The 24,174-nt window shown below is 43.2% G+C and overlaps 2 protein-coding genes across 3 annotated transcripts in view; one reads left to right on the top strand and one right to left on the bottom strand.

The window, feature by feature from the left end:
• Positions 1 to 3,029, top strand: part of LRRC42 (leucine rich repeat containing 42) — a 33,018-nt gene extending 29,989 nt beyond the window's left edge. For both annotated transcript variants that reach the window (XM_077453287.1, XM_077453288.1), the window contains exon 8: positions 102 to 3,029. In XM_077453287.1, coding sequence (XP_077309413.1) covers positions 102 to 346 — 245 coding nt within the window. In that variant the 3' untranslated portion in view covers positions 347 to 3,029. The remainder of the gene's footprint in view (positions 1 to 101) is intronic.
• On the bottom strand, positions 598 to 23,944 carry LDLRAD1 (low density lipoprotein receptor class A domain containing 1). Its single transcript, XM_077453289.1, has 6 exons — positions 23,795 to 23,944; positions 16,971 to 17,034; positions 16,755 to 16,877; positions 16,540 to 16,674; positions 10,402 to 10,530; positions 598 to 5,762 (listed from the first exon to the last, which is right to left on the bottom strand). The coding sequence occupies exons 1-6, from the start codon at positions 23,813 to 23,815 to the stop codon at positions 5,617 to 5,619; spliced, it is 618 nt and encodes a 205-aa protein (XP_077309415.1). The 5' UTR covers positions 23,816 to 23,944; the 3' UTR covers positions 598 to 5,616.
• Between the last annotated feature and the right edge of the window lie 230 nt (positions 23,945 to 24,174).

The raw sequence follows: 24,174 nt of genomic DNA, 5'->3' as shown, positions 1-24,174 counted from the left end.
TTGCTGTGGGCATTACTTGTGGATCCCCCTTATTATTGTAATTCGATGATGTAATGCAATTATAATTCATAATTTTTTTTTTTTTTTTTTTTTTTATATAGATGGAAAAGAAAAGGTAAGCCATAGAGATCTGCAGGCCTCTACCATAAATTTTTCAGCAATAGCACAATTTAGACCACTGCAGTTTTACAGTCAGGACAAAGAGATATTTACAACCCTATCGGGACAATTTCCAGTGAAAAGGACTCGCGATGATAAAACTCAAGACGCCATCTCTTCTGCTCCTGCAAAAAGACTTTGTGTGTCTTTATCTGCAGAGGACTTGGACTTGCTAAATTCTTACTGAGCCACTGCTTACCTAATTCTGTCTCCACGATCAAGGAGGAGCCACACTGAGTACACACTGTTTATTTGGCGCAGAATGGGAAAACTAACCTGCTTGGTATTATATAGCACAGAGAACATCTGTACCCACGTGACACTGCATGGTTCCAGCAGGAACATGGTGATGTGAATGCTTTACTAAAGGTTGGATAAGATTTGCCTTCGCCTGGGGTTACTTGGTTTGTCAAACCTTAGATACGAACCTTAATTTACAAAAAGACCCATCAACCACTAAGAGAATGACCGATTCCACACTGCAAAATGATAAAGCTTTGGTTACTATCTCCTTTTTTTTTTTTAAAGATTGTTTAGCACTACCTAGTCTCCAATCTCTAAAGTTTATTTACATGCCACATCTAATACCATCGCTTTTGCTCACCCCTGATCTCCAGCTGAGATGGGAGGGGATTTATCTGCTTAACTGTTTATGGTAGATCAAGCCCAACACAGAACCCACCTCCTTGTATTTCAGGTATGGGCACAATTATTGCCCCAGCAACTGTAGTGTGCAAACAGAATAAAGCAACCATGCATACCAAGCAGTTCTAAACTAAACTAGCCCTTTCTGCTAAATACACAATGCAGAACTATTTGTTGCAAGTTGCTGTTAATAATTTAAAGTGAGCTTGTGCCCTGCTAATGCACACTAAAATATGTACCTATTGTGAACAATCTGTAAAAGCACTTTAAAACGAGCCACTCATCACCCCTGTATCTATAAGCATTGTGCAGAAATCTTTTCACGTTTCACAACACAGGCCTTGAAATCTTAATTTTTTTTTTTTTTCTATAAGAGCAGATCTGGGCAGCCTGCCAGCCTTAATATAAACACACGTTAGGCATTTCTGAGCTGTTGGAAACTGTCTGAAACCTGACTTCAAGGTGTGTGGTGTGATATTTGAGGAACCTTGTGATAGATCAACTTCACATTTGGTGGTGATTTACTAAAGCTGGACAGTGCAAAATATGGTGCATAGAAACCAATCCGGTTCTAGGTTTTATTATCCAAGCTGAAGCTGATTGGCTACCATGCACAGCTACACCAGATTCTGAGTACTCCTGTTTTAGTAAATCTCCACTTTGGAAAGATCAGGGATGGCTTGTTCTAAAGCTCCTAAACGATTTACATATTCTTAACAAAAAAGTTAAACGTCCATAGTCTGGATGCATTTAAATGATTTCAGACCCCTACATTTTTTAAACATATGCCTATCTTTAAAAAAAAAAAAAAAAGCAAACTGAAGACTTTTTTTAGTGTCTATTGCCCCTTTATGCCCACCACAATCCGTTTTAGGTATGAGAACGGAACAGATTTTCCGATCATGTGACCACTGTGATTGGCTTTCACAATGGTCACATGACTGGGAGCCCATTTTGCTGGATCCTGATCACAAATAGAGGTTTGGATCCGTCAGGGACAGCTCCGTCACTGTGCTGGTAGCGCACGGTAAACATACTCTCAGCACAGAAACTTCAGCTGCCATGGATGGATGTTTAGGCTTGGTTCACACCTATGCAATTTGCCTTTGATCCTTTCTGTAGTGTGTGTTTTTTTTTTTGTTTGCACACGTGATTTTGCATTATTTGTGCTCTTCTTTTTTTTTTTTTTTTTTGGGCAGATTAAAAACCACAAATCACCGCAAAAACGCACTACATGCTTTTCTGCAGCTTCTTCATTGAAGTCTATTAACCAGTGGAAGACCAGGCATTTTCTGGCACATTTTGTTTACAAGTGAAAATCTTATTTTCTAGCAAAAAAAAAAAAAGTATGATTGGGGCTCCAACTTATTTTCTAGCAAAAAAATATAAAAGTTGGAGCCCCAAACATCATACTTTTTTTTTTTTTTTTTTTTTTTTTTTTCATAAATTGGTGGGTTTTGCAATTTTTTTTTGTCACACGGTATTTGTGCAGCGTTTTTTTAAATGCAGTTTTTGGGAGCAAAAAAATACTTTTTTTTTTATTTATTTTTTATGCAGGTATCACTCTGGTATAACCACTTGAAGTCTAATGTAGTACAGGTACATGATTTAGTGGCAATTGATTAACCCCAAAAAAGCACAGTTTTGCATTTAAAAAAGTCCCTGACCCTTTTCACAAACAAAGTGGCTGAAAAAAGCATAGATGTGAATGCGTTCTATAGGAAACCATGGTAAATCAACTGTAGTGTGTTTCTGCAAAAAGCCTCAAACGCGTAGGTGTGAACCAGGCTTTGGGACCTATCTTCTTTGCTACTGCACATATGTGTTATGTGGTCAGCAAGATGTTCATCATTGTAAACTATTAATTGCAAGGCTTAAGCGAGGTTTTGGATGTTTGTGGGGGTCAATGGTTCTTTAGGAACAATAGGTGGGGGGTCATATAGTTTCACAAGAGTGCAGGGATTGTAAACGGATAGTGAAGCCCAAAATCAAAACTAATAAATTGCAGCTTATTCCTTGGATGTGGTGGCTGCATTTGTATTCAAGCTAAGAACATTTGCAGTAGGTACAGAAAATATCTGTTGATATGCAGTGTCCTTATTTGGAATATGAAGACTGAAACATCCCTGTGAAAGTTGGCATTTACAAAGAATATACTGTATATAGAAAATAATAAGGTTTCTGTGTTTTTATGTTCTCAAAATAAACTCTATTTTGGTACTTTGTACAGCTTCCTGCATACTTAACATTTCTTTCATCATTTATCCTATCTGCTATGCTGTAATACACTGGTAAAGACATTTGTCAATAGAATAGAACTGAAAATCAGGGCAAAAATATACTCCAACAATTCAAGCTTGCATCATCAGAATAACCATTTAGTGGTTCATGATCTGCCAGAGGTAAGGGATCTTCAACCTACAGTAACTGTATAAAAGTGCATTCCTAAAAGTGTATGTGCAGGTAATTCATGTCAACAACAATCTTTCTGTTGGTTGGTTAACAATCAGAAGTGTGTGGTGGTGTGTTTTTTTTTTTTTTTTTTTTCCAATCTGTTGCCTGTGAGTCATGTTTTTTCTTTCAGCTAAGTTTTTGGTGTTATTTTTCTGCAGCCTTTAATAATAATCTTCACCTTTTATCGTCACTTTTAACTACCGGTAGTTTGATTTGGGCCAAGCTAGCTCAAATGAACTAATTTTACACTGACAGTTGGGAACGCTGTATACACCATATGTAGCCTTCTCACACCCGGAACAAAATAGTCAGGCTGAGCTTTGTACAGTATTTGTACAGTGTCTGAATACAAAGCTTCCTCCTGTTGAAGATCCTGACCTCACCCACCCACCTACCTCTACGCTTTAGCGGTAGCCTTGTATTCATTCATCGATTACAAAGCTGCCTATGGCCCCTTTCACACGGGTGCCTCTGCTAAGCCAAATCCGCTTGCTCAGCGCTGAACAGGCGGATGATGGATCCTGCATAGCGGAACGGACACGGTCCCACTTCATTCTATGGGGCAATCAGGTGGAAACGGACTGCCTCTTTTCTTTCCGATTTGCCAGACGGATGAAGAATAGGACAACCATCCATCTGTTTTTGGCAGATCGGAAAGTGGCGGTTGTCATGTCCGCTGTCCATAGAAGAGACTGTAGGGTTCAATCGGGTCCACTGAAAAACTGACAGGTGGACCTGATTGGCCAGCCCGTGTGAAAGGGGCCTATGAATGCCTGAGCAGCCCTTGGCCTGATTCAAGTTTTGTTCCAGGTGTGGAAAGGGACGTTCCCATCCCACTGCCAAAACACAGCGCTGTATACTGCATGTAGCTGAGGCTACATACAGTTTATTTAGTGCTCCCAGCAGTTGCATCTGTTGGTGTAGAAAATAGTTGTCTTGGACCAGCTTGGCCCAAACAAACTTGTTAAACTGACCGTAAAGGTAATCCAGCTTTAAGCTGGAGCTTCACTTTCAAAGATCAGCTGCATTATATTCATCTGCATGTGCTTGGGTATTGCTGTTTGTCCTCACTGTAGGGATATCTCTTCACTTCCTGTCCCTCTGACATCTTTACACAAGGCAAGGAAGTGAGGTTAAATTTGTGGGGACACAGATAAAAATGTAAAAACAAAGACACAGGCAGCAATAAAAAATGTAAAAACAAAAACATTTGGCTGAAGTTTGTGACAGAGTCCCACTCCTTCTATTTCAGGTGTGGGAGCAAAGACCCCTTTCACACGGGTGTTCCATTTGTCCATTTTCCTTTCATCCGTCTATTGATGGATGAACAACGGACAGCAATGGATTCCTGTGGGCAAACAGATTACCGTTTTACATCAGTTTTTTTCGTCCGATTCAGTTTTTGAATGGAACGCGTCTGCGTTTTTTCTTCCATTTAAAATGGAAGCAGAGGAAAACAGATTCATACAGATGAAAAACGGAATCTGTTTTTTGTTACCAAAAACATGACTGAACAGATGATGCCCGTGTGAAAGGGACATAAAGTATCCTTGCATGCCAGGCATTAAATTGCCTTCTTCTGTTAAGTACAAAATATGGAACTATTTGTTGCCAGTTGCTTTTCATAATTAAAGAGAACCTGTGGCCAAATCATGCACATTGCAGTATTTACATCTTATGAACAGGCAGTAAAAGGACTTTAAAACAAGATTGCATTCACCTCTGTATCTGTAAGCATTGTGGAGATGATCATTTTCACAACACAGACATTGAAATCTTAAAGCTAAACTCCCAGGAAACGCACAAAATTCTCCCTTTCAGTGCGGCTGCCTCCTCACTGCAAGGGTTAAATGCTTGTTGGGTCCAGGGTAGAGCAAAAAGCACTTTTACTCACCTAATCCTCCCACAGGGTACTTATGCACTGCTATATGGGTCTCTGCAGCCTTTTTACCCCTATGCTATGGCAGTTGAGGTCTTCAAGTATGTTGCATGGTCCATAGCCCTGCATAATAGACATGCCACTGCTAGAGTATAGGGGAGCAGAGCAAAGTTTAAATTTGTTTTGTTTTTTCTGATACCCTAGACATAAACAGGCTTTTAGCCCTTGTGGTGTGAGGCAGGAGTGTTTTTATTTTTCTTGGAGATAGGCTTTTATTTATTTTTTCTATGGAGAGCAGATCTGTCAGCCTCCTAAGATTAAAAAAAAAAAAAAAGTTTTTGGAGTCTGCTTTGAACTTTAAAAAAAAAACAACTTAATCTTATATACTGTTAGTGCTAATCTATTGTAAGCTCCAGTTTTGTACCGTAATGTGTATATACAAGTACAGTATATCGTACATATTGAGATCTCTGTCCTTGTTATTTGATGCACACGTATTCATCAGACCAGTCCTCACAGTCTTGGACTCCATTCTGGCACAGGCTGCGAGGGATGCAGTAGCAGTATTGGTAAAGGACGGGGTTGCATGACCACCACTGAGAACCACATGCAGGACAGGATGCCACTAAGAGACAGAGAGCACAGATAGATAAGAGATTCTTAGCAGAACACTAGAGTAGTTTAGGACGTTGTAAACATGCCAAGTTCAGATCCTTCATCTGCTGGGTCTGAGCAATTTATTGTACTATTCCTAAATCAAAGGATAACTAAAATGGGTTTGGTTTATTTTTATTTTTTGTAAAATGTATTTTTGTTTTATTTTTTCTATAAAATTTTTATGTATTTTTAACCGCATCCAATTTGCATAACACGTGAATGTGACCGGCTTTCAATGGAGCTGGTTCACATATGTGCAGGGCCGTGGTGTAGTTTTGAAAAAGGTTTAGTGTGTTTTTGGGTCTGGTTCAGGTGCAAATTCAGGTAAAAAACTGGCGCCAGAAACCCACTGGACTCCAGACTGTTAACCGCAGCCACACATGTGTGAACCCAGCCTTATGCCGTGTACACATGATCGGGTTTTCCGGCGGGAAATGTTGGATGTGAGCTTGTTGCCGGAAAATCCTATGCTCCATCGAACATTTGCTGTGGGACTTTCCGCCAACAAATGTTTGCTAGAAGGTTCTCAAATTTTCCGCCAACAAAGTGTTGGCGGAAAGTCCGCTCGTGTGTACACAAGTCTGTCGCACAAAAGTTCTTGCATGCTCTGAATCAAGCAGAAGGAGCTGCACTGGGTATTGAACTTCCTTTTTCGTGGCTTGTCGTATGTCTTGTATGTCACCGCTCGGAATTGTTGCCCAACATTTGTTTGACTGTGTGTATTCAAGACAAGTTTGAGCCAACAACCTTCGAACAAAAATCCACGGTTTTGTTGGCGGAAAGTCAGATTGAATGTACGTGGCATAAGTCTTACATGAATAGAGGAGGGATGAGTCACTCCCCTGATCAATCAGCTAGATGTGTAAATGGGCTTTTTTAAGAAAAAAAAAAAAGCCCAACTCCAGGAAACCATAAAATTATACCTTGCAGTGGGAAGGGTTAATTGCACACTGCAAGGGTTAATTGCTTTTTTAAGAAAAGACACAGAAAAGCTGATTTACTTCCTCCCCACTGCTAGACCGCTCTCCACACTGTGTTCTCCCCCACACTTCACCAGTCTAAGATCCTGACATCAAGACCAGTGCAGAGTCTATAGCCCTGCCCTGCACTGGACTTGAGGACACTGGGGGACAGTCCATCACTGGACTGTAGGGGAGCGCCATCTGCTGGAGGAGCTGAGGATCATGTAAGTAAAGGCTTCCTAGACTAAATGAGCAGGTTTCCAAGAGTTGAACTTTAGGGTTAGTTTACAACAGTACTATACATTTCTTTTTAAATTATCAATTGAATTCTTTATTACGATACTAAGGGATCATAGGCTTGCATTACCTTAACATTCTTACAGGTCTGGATTTCTCTTCTGGTCTTCTAGGCCAGAGCCTAGTGTAATATGGCTGCTGAGTGCAGCACTAAGTCTCGGTTCACATGTGGCTGTGCTTTTCAGGCACGTTTTGCAGTGCATTCTGTGTTTTTAAACCAACATTTAAATTCCCCCCCCCCCCCCCCTTTAAATGCACTGTATATACAGTTGTGCTCATAAGTTTACATACCCTGGCAGAATTTGATTTCTTGGCCATTTTTCAGAGAATATGATTGATTTTATTATTAATCAACTGAGTTTACTCTTTTTAAATCATGGCAACAACTACTCAAATTGCCCTGATCAAAACTTGACATACCCCAGTTCTTAATACCGTGTATTAACAGCTTGAATTCTTTTGTGGTATTTGTGGAAGAGGCTCTTTATCTTCTCAGATGGTAAAGCTGCCCATTCCTCTTGGCAAAGGGCTCCAGTTCCTGTAAATTTTTGGGCTGTCTTGCATGAACTGCACGTTTGAGATCTCCCCAGAGTGGCTCAATGATATTGAGGTCAGGAGACTGAGATGGCCACTACAGAACCTTCACTTTATTCTGCTGTAGCCAATGACAGGTCGACTTGGCTTTGTGTTTTGGATCATTGTCATGTTGGAATGTCCAAGTACGTCCCATGCGCAGCTTCGTAGCTGATGAATGCAAATGTTTCTCCAGTATTTTTTGATAACATAATGCATTCATCTTGCCAACCATTTTGACCAAATTTCCTGTGCCTTTTGTATCTCACACATCCCCAAAACATCAGCGATCCACCTCCGTACCTTTCATCATAGGCCTTGTTGACTCCTCTCCAAATGTAGTGTTTATATGGTTGTAGCCAAAAAACCTACATTTTGGTCTCATCACTCCAAATGACTTTGTGCCAGAAGGTTTGAGGCTTGTCTCTGTGCTGTTTGGCATATTGTAAGCGGATATTTTGTGGCATTTGTGTAGTAATTGCTTTCTTCTAGTGACTCCACCATGCAGTTCATCTTTCTTCAAGTGCCTCCTTATTGTGTATCTTGAAACAGCCACACCACATGTTTTCAGAGAGTGCTGTATTTCACCTAAAGTTATTTGTGGGGTTTTCTTTGCATCCCAAACAATTTTCCCAGCAGTTGGTCTACCTGACCATGGTTTGGTTTCAACAGAACCCCTCATTTTCCACTTCTTGATTAGAGTTTGAACACTGCTGATACACACACACACACACACACACACACACCCCCACACCCCTCTTTAATGACCATTCAAACCCCTTTGTGTCAACTTGTGTGCATGTTCTCAGGCCAAAATCACCGGGGTATGTAAACTTTTGATCAGAGTCATTGTGGGTAGTTTTTGTTGTCGTCATGATTTAAAAAGAGTTGATTGATAATAAATGGCTTCAGCCAAACACTAACCATGAGTGAAAGACTTTTTTTGTGTTATCATTTTTATTGTCTGAAAAATGGCCAAGAAATCATAAATTCTGTCAGGGTATGTAAACTTATGAGCACAACTGTAGCTGCTTGCGAACGATGGGGGCCAGGAAGCCGCCTGCCACATCCTTAACAACCGATGAGTCATCAGTGGGCTTCCCTGCTCAATGTAAAAAAAAAAAAAAAAAAATTGCCGGCAAATAAAATTATGAAAAAAAACGGCGTGCGGTTCTCGCTCCCAGGTCCGCACCAGGCCATCAAGTGATGTCGTAAGGGGCAGGCTGTCCGGGTGACGCCACGCCCCATGCCTAATATAAGAGTTGATGGACAGCAGGAACATCACAACGGAGAAAGACCGCCTTACTACAAGACCAGACGACACTTGGAGATGACGGCTCGGGGAGAAGACAGCTCAGAGCTATTTTACTAATAAAGGACTTGTGAAAAACAGTTTTTTTTTTTTTTTTTTCTACATTTCACTTCTTTTTCAGGTGAATGGATAGGGGTGCGATGTACCCGATACCCATTCACATAAGGGGGGGGGGATCTGGGGGCTCCCGTTCTTAAACGGGTTCTGATAAGCCCCCTGCTCACAGACCCTGACAACCATCAACCAGGGCACTTGTTCTCCGCAACATGTGGGCAAGGTGTTTTGGGGTGGGGGAAGCAGAGCACACCACCCCTTGCCATGGGCAAGGGCATGTGGCCTGGTATGGTTCAGGAGGGGGGTGGGGCACTTGCTTGCTCGTCCCCTCCCTTTCCTGACCTGCCAGGCAGCATGTTCAGATAAGGGTCTGGTATTGATTTTTGGGGGGAGGGGGGGGGCCATGCCGTTTTTTTCTTTTTCATTGACTAAGTTGTTAAGGACACAGCGGCCAGTTTCCCGCCCCCCTGCTTAGGAACCAGCTATATACAGTGTTTAAAAATAAAAAATGCAAAACGCAAAAAAAAAAAAAAAAATCGCATCACAAACACAACACTCATTTTTGGTGCAACTCCATTGAAGTCTATTACCCACAAATCACGGTAAAAAAAAGTCTCCGACCCTTTCCAAAAACGCACCGGCTACAAAACGCATAGATCTGAACTTGTACCATAGGAAACCATGTTAAATGGACTGTAGTGTGTTTCTGAAAACTGCAAAACGCTCTAAAAAAAGCATAGGTGGGAACCTGGCAGTCATGCGACTGCCACCTGCTGCCTTTTTGGTCAGGAAGCTCACTGCTACCAAAGCCTAAAGCTGGCCATACACATACAGTATAGATTTAGTCTTAACAGATCCCTCCATCCATGCTGTATGGTGCGGATGGTCGAATCTCTTGCTGTGACCATTGTATTTTGAGAACCGGCCCCGTCAGCTGCCAAAATATCTGAACAATGCCTGCATCTGCATCTTGCTTGGCTCCTTCGATTTTTCAATTGAAGGATGTTGGGTGGGATGTGGCCAGCGGGGCGTCCCACTGAGTGAACTTTATCAGGAACCAGCGGCAGTTTGCTATGTCTATGGCCAGCTAGAAATGAACACATTGAGGTCTACAACTTGTGATGGGAAATATTTTTACTACCGTTTCTATAGAATTATCCACTGCTTCCGATGCCTCGTTTCTTGCTATCCCTGGCCCCATACAGAACCTTCTTCCTGGTCATGTTATGTGCTATGATACATTACTTAATGGCTTTTTGGAAGGCATAGCAGCATACAACATGCTATAATTGAGCAATGTATTAGTTAAAAGTTGCACATTAGTCATATGGAACTTTGTTATGCAAACGTACAAAACGAGTTTTCATACTATCAATTCCTGATCACAGTACAATGTCTCTTATACTTACATGCTGTAGATTCATCTGAACAGTCACCACAGTTATTGATCCCATTACACTTGTAATTACTGTAGATCCAGATCTGCGGGTTTCCACAGCGGAATATCAGATATCCAGGTAGATTATTAGGGAGGTTGCCTAGTAAATACAGCACAGAATACAGGTCGTTAGAACCAAGGTGCAGTGAAATAGGCTCAGGGCTGCTGTTAGAAATCACAGGACCCCATACAGCCCTCCCCACCTCCGAAAATATCAAATTATATTTTTGCTAAAATGCCATGGCTTGTGATTGTATGCTTCACAGCCATGGCAGAAACAATACCCTTATGCAAAGCATGCCATTGTGGTGTGCTAGTGTGGGTTTAAAGCAGGCAGTGAGGAGGCAATATAAAACATTTGAACAAGTCCTAAGAAAAAAATAATAATAATTTGGTTTCAAGAATGTAATTTTTTTTTTATTTATTTATTTTAACTGCCCTGTTGACAGGAAGGCTTTGGTGAAATATCACATTTTAGACAGAGACAGAGAAAGGGACTGAGGACAGAGATTCATCAGTCCCTTTCTCTGCAGCCTCAGCTGCACTGGATCCCTAGTGTCAGCTATAAGACAGTACAGCCGTTGTCCTGCTCAACAGAGGCCCGGGCCCCCCTTTTTTAACAGGTGAGGCTGGCTGTACTGCCTTATCAGCGGCCCTGAGTAGGCTGATAATACTCCACAGTAACCAATAAACAAAGTTGTTGCGTGCTTTTCTTATTTAGCATTGCTCCTTGTCTGATGTTTAGATAGAGCTCAATACAACAAAGAACACCTACACAATCACAGCTAGAGCAGGCGTCAAAGCACCAGGATGAAGACAAGGTTTACTAGAAACCCTGCAATAGATGCAGTGTTGTAAACCGAATATAACCTTCCTGTTGCAGTAGATTTTTATTGATGTTATGAGAAATGCCTGGTACACATGGTCATTTTATTTTATTTTTTGTTCAACCCAGCAGGCTGAACGGGAAAAAAAAAACTGAGGAGGTCTCTGTACTAACTATGTGATGTTAGTGATCTCCCCTTTGAAATATTGTGTCCTAACAGGGGGAGAGCCCCCACCTCCCGCTAGAACACTGCTGCTGTTTTTCCAGCATGCCCATTCAACAGAAGCCGGACCGGCTGCCGTACGCATGGGCCCGAGCGTTGGCCGGTTTCTGTTGAACCAGTTGATTTTTGGCCTGTGTGTACCAGACTTTAACAAACTACTCAGACCCTCCCTACTCTCCAACTTCCACAGCATAGAGGCCAATCATTCTGTAGCCCTGTACTGTAAATACAGAGGGATATTTACTATCCTGTTTCCTCTAGAAGTGAACACAGAACTAAAATTCTAACATGATTAATAGATATACTGTAACATAATGTTTTAAAGCGGAAGTAAACCCTGATGGGTTTACTTCCTCTTTGTCTCCCTGCAAAGGTAAAGCATAATGGACTACTGTGCATCGCATAGTAGCCCATTATGTGTCACTTACCTGACACAGGAGCCAGCGAAGTCACCGCTGTCCCCTGTAACATGGAGCATCCATCTTCTTCCAGGTATTGCTGCTCCGGCCACTCACAGTGCCAGGGCAGCAATGCCATCACTCCCGCGCATTGCGCATGGGAGCTGTCCCTAACGGCATATCGCCGTTAGCAGCGGCATGCTGCTAACAGCGATAGTGCGCCTGCAGGCCGCTGCATGACCCCTGACCCTCTGTCTGGACAGTGCTGATTGGCCTTGTGCTAATCACATATTCTCTCCCAAAAAGAAAAAACTCTAGCAATACACATCAAACTGAGCATGTGCCGAGTGGCCCCAAGCTCTGTTCTATCAGGAGATCCATTGGGGACTGGAAGAAGGGGAGGATCAGAGAAGACAGGATCAAACGGCCTTTTTTACACAATGCAGAGGATTAACCCCTTTGGTTCTTCAGTGAGTATAGTGCTTTACTGCATATACAGACTAATTTTACAGATGTGGGTTTAGTAACACTTTAAGGCTTCTGCGACTGAACTGCTTGGCACCCCGATTAGGTGCTTCCGCCAAACAGTGCCTTCTGCCCTCTAAACCGTTAAAGCAGACCAAGAGCTAATACTAGCCTTTTACCCAAAACATACAAGATGTTGAGGTAAACTCCAAAGGAATTACTTTTTATTGAAACTCAGGCATATATTTTATACCCCACAGGAGGATATTCCCCTCCTTATCATAATACCCTAAACAATACAAACTGTAAACACAACATATACTATAAACAAGGGGTAGGCAACCTCTTGAGCACAGCGTGCCGATTTTATAAAAAAAAATGTCAACTTCACACTCTTAATCACGAAAAGGATTTTTTATAAAGTAAATGCTGTAAACTAATTTAGTAGTGAGAAATTAACACCCTGCACTCTCACACCTCAGATCAGCCCCACTTTCTGCAACTCCACACCTCAGATAAGCCCCAATTCCTGCACCTTCACACCTCAGATCACTGTACCTCCTGCAAATCTGTTTCACCACTGTACCCCCCCTGCTCATCTGCCCCACCACTGTACCACCCTGCTCATCTGTTCCACCAATGTACCCCCTTTCTCATCTGCCCCACCAATGTATCCCCTTTCTCATTTTGCCCCACCACTGTAACCCTGGCTCATCTACCCCAACAAAGTACCCCCTTTCTCATCTGCCTCACCACTGTAACCGTCTGCACATCTGCCCCATCTCAGTACTACCTTTCTCATCTGCCCCACTGCTCTACCCTCCTGCTTTTCTGCCCCAAAACTGAACCCCCTGCTCATCTGGCCCATCACTGAACCCCCTTCTCATCCCTCCCACCACTGTACCTCCCTCCACATCTGCCTCACCACTGTACCCCCCCCCCCCCCGCTCATCTGCTCCACCACTGTAACCTCCCTGTTCATCTGCTCCACCACTGTACCACCCTGCCCATCTGTCCCACCAATGTACCCCCTTTCTCATCTGCCCCACCACTGTAACCCCCTGCTCATCTGTCCCACCAATGTACCCCCTTTCTCATCTGCCCCACCACTGTACTACCCTGCACATCTGCCCCACCTCTGTATCCCATACTCATCTGTGCCACCACTGTAACCCCCTGTACGTCTGCCCCACCACTGTACCACCCTGCTCTTCTGTCTCACCATTGTAACCCCCTGCTCACCTGCCCCACCACTGTACCACCCTGCTCTTCTGTCCCACCATTGTAACCCCCTGCTCACCTGCCCCACCACTGAATCATATACTCATCTGTTCTTACACTGAACATATCTGCTCATCTGCCCAACCATTGTAACCCCCTTTCTTATCTGCCCCACTTCTGCTTCCTCACCACAGTAACCCTCAGGTCATGTGTTCCACCGATGTACCTCCTTTCTCCTCTGCACATCTCTTCCCCACCTCTGTACCCCCTGATCATCTGTTCCACCAATGTACCTCCTTTCTCCTCTGCCCCAACACTGAACCCACCTGCTCATCTTTCCCACCACTGTAACACCCTTCTCATCTGGTCCAACACTGAACCCCATTCACCTGTCCCACCACTGTAACCCCCTGCTCATCTGCCCCATCACTGTACCCCCCTGTTTTTTTGTCCCACCACTGAACCCCTTCTCATCCCTCCCACCACTGTACCCCCCTGTTTATCTGCCTCATCATTGTACCCCTTTCCTCATCTGCCCCACTACTGTACCTCCCTGCACATCTGCTCCACCGCCGTATCCCCATACTCTTCTGTGTCACTACTGAATCACCTTCTCATCTGTCCTTACACTGAACTCATCTGCCCCACCAAAGTAGCTCCTGCACTTCTGTCTCACCTCTGTTCCCCCTGCTCATATCTCCCACCACTACACCTCCTTTCACATCTGCCCTACTGCTCTACCCCTCTGCTTTTTTGCCCCAACACTGAACCCCCCTGCTCATCTGGCCCATCATTGAACCCCCTTCTCATCTCTTCCACCACTGTACTTCCCTGCACATCTGCCCCACGGCTGTACCCTCCTGCTAATTTTCCCCACGGCTGTACCCTCCCGCTCATCTGCTCCACTTCTGAACCTCTCCTGCTCATTTTCCCCACCGCTGTACCCTCTTCTCATCTATGATATGTGTGATATACAGACTGGTGAAAGGAAGCAGAGATGAGACACATCTACCTGTCCTGGCACATTCATCCTGCTGATCCACCTCTCGCATCCAGCCCACGTGCTTGTATGTGATGTATGGGATGTCGCATACAAGCATCTAGACTGGATGCGCAATGATGAGCTCAGGTCAGGGGCATTTTCTGAAAGCAGTGGGCATGTGTGCAGGATCATAGATTGGGCCCCTGCAGCTGAGAAAAAAGTGGTTGGGTGTGATTTTCATTGCTCTGAATACTGGCTGTGGCACAGAGTGTCGGGGTTCAGTAGTAAGTGACACAAAGGTTCAGGAATAATTTCAACAAAGTTCCCAGAAGCTCAACAGTAATTCCACAAACTGTCACCTGATTGTGGTTTTCTCAATCACAGTGAAATCCCTTCTTTCTGAGATTGGTAGTGGCAACCAAGCGAGTCATCTTCCTCCAAATGGTGGGTGGGGCTAGCAGGACTGTGATTGGCTTTAGTAGTAGTCATGACAGTCCTCCTCCTCCTGGAAACAGGGACTGCCCCCCCCCCCCCTCAGCAGAACTGCACCCAATCTCTTCCCCATCACAAAAGCTGACGATCACAGCTACAGCAAAGTTAGAGAACCAAACAATGTTTCCTATCTTTTACAGTATGTGGGGGGCACAGTGCCTCCCCCTCAGTGCGTTGTGGGGAATTCTGAAATTGGAATGTATTACTGCAGGGCATGACAAATTTGCCTGGAATCTAGGAGCCAGCTAAAAAAGTTAGGAGCCAGGTGTTGTGTTTTTTTTTTTTTTTAACGACTGACAAAGCTTTAATTTCAATATAAAAATTAACCAATCTTAAATTTACACAGAAAGACAACTAGAACGAATGTGACTGCTTTTATTTCCTGCCTTGCAGGGACACAAGACCGCCATATCCCCGCTAAGGGTCCCATCAGGTCCGCCTGAAAAACTGACAGGCGAACCAGATCAGACAGCCCATGTGGAAGGGGCCAAGCAGGGAGATGACAAATTCATTTTAGTTAACCGCTTCCTTCCTGCAGGAGAACTATATACGTCCTGTCTTTGAAGAGGAATACCGTTGTTATGGTAGCAGCTAGCTACCATAACCCTGGTATCCTCTTCAAGAGCCTGCGGTTTGCCATCGCGATATGCCGTTAGTGACGGCTCCCGTGCGCAATGCACAGGAGTAATCAGCCAGTTTGTATGCGGCCACAGTGCAGGCTGTTGCTACGTGCAGAGGCAGTGCTTAGCTACCCCTATCCATGGCTAAACTTCCACGTCAATGTAGCCTTATGCCGTGTACACACAACCAGACTTTCCGGTCAGATCGAATCCTTCTGTCGGATAGTACGATTGTGTGTGGGCTTTATTGGACTTTTTTCTTCAAAAATTCAGACGGACCTAGAAATAGAACATGTTTCAAATCTGTCCGACGGAATCAATTTCTATCGAGAAAACCGCTCGTCTGTATGCTGGTCCGACGGACCAAATACAACGCAAAGGCAGCTATTGGCTACTGGCTATTGAACTTCCTTTTCTAGTCCCGTTGTAGATCATCACGTTCAAAACTAACGGACTTTGGTCTGTTCGTGTGTGGGCACGTCCGTTTGGTCGGAACTTTGTCGGGAAGACCATCGGACCTTTTCTGCCGGAAAGTCCGGTCACGTTACACGGCATTAGACAAATTAAAGCACAACTCCAACTAACACTTTCTTAGCAGTTACAGTAGCTGTTCTTTTTCTTTTGGGAAATAGTTGAACATGGATGGTTTATGGTTTCTCCCAACCCTTATAATTGCCCTTTTTGCTGGACAGCTTGGTCTGTTACAAGAAGTAGAAACATTTCGGATCTACTTGCAGAATCAACAACAGGTAATAAAAACTGCTACGGGCGGCTCAGAAAACAACCCCAACATACTAATGCTATTAACAAACTGCAGCAAATATTTCATCTTTGATTTTGCCCATACTTAGACTATCCCATCCAACAGCGGGTTGTACTTACTGCACATAGAAGAAACTTCATCCTCCCCACTTCCGCAGTCACTGAGGGAGTCACAGACCTGTGATGGCAGCAGACATGTAATCCTATCATTGCACAGGAATCCCGTGTAATTTCCTATGACACAATAGCGACTCTCTACAGGCAAACAAAGGAACTGTTATTAATTATTAATATGCCTATAGCTGAGTAATAATATTAATATGGTCGCAAGTTACCTGGTGTTTTTGCAGGAAGGGCAAAAACAACTGTACATGCAATGACAGCTGCAACAATCATCAGGGTGAAAAAAATGAGAGATGTTATACACACACAACGTCTGGTACAGCCGCAACACAAGTCTGAGGAAAAAACAGAACACCCCTTTATCAGGACACAGCAAAGCTAGATAAAGTTAGGGATGGAGAGAAATGGGTAATATCTGGTCCTATTACCTTTTTCAGTTCTGGAGAGCATTGTCACTGTAGAGCCAAACGAGGTGGCATCCATACTTCTCCTCTGGAATAATGAACACAAACAGGAATACTTTAAAGGCAAACTGTTATAATTTATAATCGTGTAGTCAGCTGCTAGGGATACATTTGTTTTCATGGATCATGGGAAACAGGGTGACTGGTTTGTCTGGTCCCCCTTTTTTTTTTTTTTGTACGGCCCAGTTTGCAGGGTGTCCAAGCCACCATTAAAGTGGTGTCCTTGTGTGTTTATGCCACCATGCCTTAGTTATCTAAGTGTTTGAAGAATTGTATTTCTAACGGTAACCATATACTTCCTTTCATTCTTGGCATCACTGTAAAATGACTTCACTGTCCAAAATTTTTTTTTTTCAGATACTATAAAGTCCAATTCTTGCTAAAGTGTAGGTTTAGAGCAGCTTTTCAAAGTCTTTTTAACATTGAGAACCATTTGAAATAACTTTTCGGTCCTAAGGAACCTCTGCTAATAATAATTATATCCACAATTCATTGGTCGTTAGCATGATGGTGAGTGGGAAGAATGCTCCTTACATTTGTGGAGCACAAAGAGATCACCCCACCTCTTACAGATAGCTAAAAAGATCATTGGTGTTAGTGGTTGCTTATCTGAGAGGCAGAAAGTACTCATTGATCAAGGAACTGCTAGTAACCTCTGGAGGAACCCTACGGTTCCACAGAACCCTGGTTGAGAGAGACTAAGTTAGGGTCGGTTCACACAGCGGGCGGCACGACTTGCAGCGCCGCAACCTGCCGCGACCTCAGCGGCGACTTGCAAAACAACTTCTGTATAGAAGTCAATGCAAGTCGCCCGAAGTCACCGCAAAAGTAGTACAGGAACCTTTTTTCGAAGTCGGAGCGACTTGAGTCGCTTCTATTAGAACGGTTCCGTAGTACAGAACGGGGCGCGACTTGTCAGGCGGCGAAGTCGCCTGGACAAGTCGCCCCTGTGTGAACCGTGCCTTAGGGACTCTGTTTTATTTCTGCCAATGCCCCTATTGTAATTGTCAGGACAGGAAATGATGGCAAATATCTTACGAGGACACAAAGAAACAATAACACATTTTAGTAGAGTTGTTAGAATCAGGTATGAGATCATCTTCAAAGATCTTGTGCCAGACCTTTTTAAGTCTGACAAAAGCCTAACCTCCTTGCTGCAAAGGCCAGTTAGTTATAGGTGAGGGCAGTAGCCATTTGTTTGTACAGTTGAAATATTGGTGAGGGGATGCACTGGACACCTTTTTCTGCCATTGTGCTATATGCTGGGTGTCCATTGCACCCCTGTGCCTTTAAGGTGGAGTGAGCTCCCTCCAGGCTCACCTGCCCTCTGCCTACTTCCACTGTGGAGGCTCTCAAAATTTAGTCATACGACTGTAGACAATACTGGGGTGCCTTGAAGGGGCTCTTCAGCTTCTGCATGTATTTGCAAATGTGGGCAAACGAAAACCTCAGTTTTTAAGGCATACTGTTAGACAGGTTAATTCTAGTCGGTAAGTTGAGCTGGAAATTTTTTTGGTTTTGTTTTTCCTAGCCTTACCTATGGAATCAATGGGGTATAAATTGATCAGTAAAGTGTTTTTACCAGTGCTTCAGGCAGTTAATGCATTCAATTCTGACAGCATTCAGGGTTTAGGTTAAACCAGTTTATCTTAATTACATGAAATAAAAAAAATACTTCCTTTTAGGAAGGAGGACATTATATCAGAGATGTGCAGTCAGAGGAGGCAGGGAAGGCAGAGCCTCACCTGCCATGAAAATGAAAAAATAAAATAACAAATTGAGCTTTGAGGGTAGTAGTTCAGTGACCAGAGATCAGAAAGTCCCCTCTGTAGCCTAAGTCCTACCCCATCACTGGTAAAAATGTGGGGCTCCTACAACCTATTGCTCCGGAGATCCAGGGCTCCTTGAGCAGCCTGTCAGAAGCTACATACAGAGCAGCCCGTTTAAATACAAGCTGGCACACTCTGTTAGCAGCAGACTGAGAGGTTGAGCTTACAGTGCCTCTCCTCACTTCTTGTCAGAGGCACTGAGCTCAATGAACAGCTTGGAGTCTTGGACCAATGGTAAAGTGTATTAGCCCCAGCTGTCCAATAAAAATGCTTCAGTGGAGGCATGCCTCTCACTGCAGTATCATAGAAGACATGTCTGAAAACAAATGCTCCCTTCCAGCCCAGCCCTCTTAAATACAAGGAAATACATGGGTTTATGGGTAAAATATTTACTCACAATCCCATGTTTTTCTAGCACCGTTAAGAGGGAGAATGAGAATCTGCTGCTGTTGAAAAGGTACTGTTATAATCAAGCTAAATCATATATTATTATGCTATATGTTATAAGATAATTTATTATTTATCTATTTACTGTGAAATTACTAGATGGAATTTATAACTTCAAACTTCAGTAATTTGTCCGTTAAGCCACCTGCTTAAAGTGGATGTAAATGTTTGAGAAAAATACATTTCCACCCTGCTGCTTTGAGTTTTCTAATCACTGCGGTCGAAATCGATCATCAATTTAACCACACTAACAATTAGAAAATCCAACAAAGATTCTTAAAACAAAAATTTTCTAATTAAATATTACTATGTGTGTATGGCCAGCTTTACAATTATAAAACTATGTTGTAGTTTTCAAATTTGGCAGAGTAAATAAAGCTTATTTTGTGGGTACAAGGACTGTGGTACAAACACTATTTTACCAAGACTATTGGGATGTCTGCCTTTACACGCATATGAACTTTAATGGCATCCCAGTCTTAGCCCGTAGGGTTCAATATTGAGTTGGCCCACCCTTTGCAGCTATAACAGCTTCAACTCTTCTGGGAAGGCTGTCCACAAGGTTTAGCAGTGTGTCTATGGGAATGTTGACCATTCTTCCAGAAGCACATTTGTGAGGTTAGGCTCGCAGTCTCTGCTCTAATTCATCCTAAAGGTGTTCTATAAGGTTGAGGTCAGAACTCTGTGCAGGCCAGTAAGGTTCTTCCACCCCAAACTTGCTAAAGGTGCTTACAGGGCTGGGGGAGATGTCCAGCGGTCTGCCCCCAAGCTGACATCACTTCCGCCTTATACCCAAAGGAGATCCGGAACATCTCCAACCCTGTGAGCGCCTCCAGCAGCCATGGTTTGCTATCATCAGTGGGACAGGGACACTGAAAATATGGAATTGACGAGGTATTTACTTTGTGAGTTGTTATAACATTTTAACCAGTTCCCGACTGGCGCATGACGATGTACGTCGGCAGAATGGCACGGGCAGGCAAACTGGTGTACAGGTACGTCCAGTTGAAATTGCCAGCCTGCCGCGCACGTGCCGGTCGGGACCCCCGCGAGTCCCGCGGACTCAATCGCCGCGGGGATACCCGCAATCGTCTCACGGGGAGGCTGAATGGGGAGATGCTGATGTAAACAGCATCTCCCCGTTCTGCCTAGCAACAAGTGACACTGATCTCGCTGGTACGGACCTGCATGGACCGAATGGCTATGAAACGGCTGATCTATAATGTTGCTCTCTGGGAGGTGTCACTGGGATACTGGAGACCCCCTGGTTCCCAGTTTTTTTTTTTTTTGCTAAGGACGGCACGGTACGTCCATGCAGATCAGCGCTTGTGTACACTGTATAGGTGTTTAAACGTTTTCAGCATTCAATTCCATATCTTTTACTGTTCATACATTGAATTGAAGTGTATGACCGAGCCAAATTGTTATGTTTTCAGAATGTATTGTTTACTTTGTATATCTTGCATTAAAACTCAATAAAAGAATAAAAAAAAAAAAAGTGACACTGATCTCTGCTCCCTGTGATTGGAGCAGACATCAGTGTTCACTAACACACAGCCCAGCCTCCCACAGTTAGTAACACGCCCCTAGGACACACATAACCCCTACACTGCCACCCCCTGGTAAACCACTTCACTGCCAGTGTCATTTACACAGGAATCAGTGCATTTGTATAGCACTGATTGCTGTATAAATGACAATGGTCCCAAAAATGTCCAATATGTCCGCCATAATGTCGCAGTCATAGTAAAAATCGCTGATCGCCACCATTACTAGTAAAAAAAATAATAATAAAAATGCCATAAAACTATCCCCTATTTTGTAAACACTATAAATTTTGCGCAAACCAATCAAAATTGATGCTCTTTTTTTGTTTATAGCGCAAAAAATAAAAACCGCAGGGGTGATCAAACACCACCAAAAGAAAGCTCTATTTGTGGGAAAAAAAAGGACGTCAATTTTGTTTGGGAGCCACATCGCACGACCGCGCAATTGTCAGTTAAAGCGACGCAGTGCCGAATCGCAAAAAGTGGCCTGGTCTTAAGCCAGCAAAATGGTCCGGTCTGTAAGTGGTTAATAAACTGTCTATTGCTGCACTATATGGTGCTTCCCTTTCTTTACTGGGTTCACACACACAAGAGCGGTGGGAGAAAATGCATGCGATTCAGACAGGATTCTTCACTGCTTTTGTGGCCGCTGACTTTTAATTATTTGGAACCTGGCTGAGGCACCTCTTTAAAAAAATATTAATAAAAGTCAGCCCCTTTGGGAAAAGTATTTCATTTTGACCCACTAATTATTACGTGCAACCAAGACTCAAGAAAAAGGGTTCAAACTTATAAGCAGGTGTGTTTTGTCACGTTTTTGGGGTTGTGTTCAATAACCAAAGGCTCCATGCCTCATATATAGTGGGACTGTCCCCCATCCATGCATTTTGGTTGTGAATCCTTACCCTATCCTGTAAACTCATGGGTACCCAAAACTCACTCTCCCCTATGGTGGTGCACCTCTCCACGATTCCTGGACCCCTCAAGACTGCACAAAATATGTCCTTAGGCATTTCTGATCCACAGCCAGAACAGTTATACCCTGCTATTGGAAAATACTCCCCAACTTCCAACCAACCATGATGGAGTGATTGCAACCCCTCTTCCTGCAGTTTAAACCCTTCTATTTATATTAGTAGAGGCACTGTAGAATAAATTGGTGGGTTTTGTAATTTTTTTATTTTTTTTTCAATCACACTGTCATTTTTTTTTTCAAATGCAATTTTTCGCCAAAAATACACTTTAATGAATTTTATTGCACACAAACACAACATAATAACCAATTTTTTGGTGAAATGTAAAAGATATAAATGTAAATAGATACCAAACATGTCACGCTTTCAAATTGCATATGCCCATGCAATGGCGCCAAGCTACGGTACTTAAAAATCTCCATAAGCGACGTTTTAAAATGTTTGCAGGTTACCAGTTTAGAGTTACAGAGGAGATCTGGTGCTAGAATTATTGCTCTCATTCTGTTATTCACAGGGATACCTCATATGTGTGATGCGATCACTGTTTACATATGCGTGCAGGACTTATGTATCTGTTCGGATTTGCACATAAGCATAGGGGGGCGCTTTTAAAAAAAATGTTTTTACTATATTTGGCAGGGGGGGGGGGTTGCAGTGTTCAGTCACCCAGATCACTTTTGCATTAAAGGCAACTGCCAGCTGAAAATTTTAATACTGGGGTTATGCTTGTAGCTGCAGGGAATAAAAATTAGCACATCCCTTAGGCTACTTTTCACACTGGGGCGTTTATGGGCGCGGGCGGTAAAGCGCTGCTATATTTAGCACCGCTTTACCGCCGTTTTAGCGGCGCTGTTCGGCCGCCAGCGGACGAAAAGGGTTAAAACTGCCCGCAAAGCACCGCTGCGGTGACACTTTGCAGTGTTGCCCCATAGTTTTCTATGGAAAGGGGTGCTTTAGGAACGGTAAATACACCGCTCCTACAGCACTGCAAAGATGCGGCTTGCAGGACCCGTTGATTGCTCTAGAATGATTAACCTCTTCCCAGCCAGTGTCATTAGTACAGTAAGAGTGCATATTTTTAGCACTGATCACTGTATTGGTGTTACTGGTTCCCACAAAGTTTCAAAAGTGTCAGTGTGGTGGGCAATCTAACACGATCACATTCCTGCTATAAGTTGCTGGTCACTCCCATTACTAGTATATAAAAAAAATTCCAGTATATATACCATTGTTTGTAGACGACAATATAATTTTCACGCAAACCAATTAATATACGCTTATTGGGATTTTTGTTATCAAAAATATGTAGCAGAATACATATTGGCCTAAATTTATGAAGAACGTTGATCTTTTACAACAAAATATTGTTTTTTTTGTTTTGTTTTTTTCATGTCTTTTTTTGGTTTATAGGGCAAAAAAAAAAACCCAGTGGTGATGAAATACCACCATTGTGTGAAAAAAAAATGGTCTAAATTTAATTAGTGAACAGCGTTGCATGACCATGCAATTATCAGTTAAAGCAACACAACACCAAAAAGCAAAAAATGGCCTGGTCATGAAGAGAGGTAAATCTTTCAGAGGTCCAGTGGTTAACAGACAAGTCCTTTTTACATCCAGGAGTCCTTGGATCCAACACGGGGTCCACCACAGTCCACCATAGAAATGCAGACACAAAACTGAACAGGCACGAATGTCACCGAAAGTGACATCTCTCCCATTTTGCTGTGATTCAGCTGATATGATCTGCTCACGGATTCCCCGCTGAATGGAGCAGATTGCGATCATATGAAAGGACCCTTAAGAACCGGACAATTTCACAACCTTCCCTCACTCTATCAAAAACAAAAATGGCTGGACCGTGCCTGTGACATATTTCTCCTATGACAACTTTTCTTTGCTAATAGCTTATAAACAATTCATATTGCAATCGCTTCCTAAAAACTAGCGAGCATGTAGGGTAAACTGACCCAATCCCATCTTCATTTTCTCACCTTTGGGTAGGTCCGGTTCATGGTTTAGGGCTATTTAATCGCAGATTGAGTTGCAGGTGAACTTTTTGGCTCCACAGGTGTGCACTGTGCGTCTATCTATGTTCCTGCTAGAAGGTTATACAGAGAACCAGCCCTGATTCCAGTTACCAGGAGACCAGCCAAACACCGACAACTTTGTAGCTGAGGGGACCCGACACTGATGTACACAATTAGTCACCTGCTTATTACACGGATAATGACCTGAACTCAGTGTGTCTGCCAGCAGGGAAATCACATATTACATGCTTCATTTCATTCCAAAAAATCATTTGGGACACACCAAGAAGTAGCTATGCGGCCTGCCAAGATGAGCAGTCATAGTATGGGAGTAGAACACTGCT

This window comes from Lithobates pipiens, unplaced genomic scaffold (genome assembly GCF_037356315.1).
Source record: "Lithobates pipiens isolate NorthernLeopardFrog02 unplaced genomic scaffold, aLitPip1_a1.2 Scaffold_23, whole genome shotgun sequence".
NCBI classification, from domain to species: Eukaryota; Metazoa; Chordata; class Amphibia; order Anura; family Ranidae; genus Lithobates; species Lithobates pipiens.
This window is presented reverse-complemented; position numbering and strand designations above follow the sequence as displayed.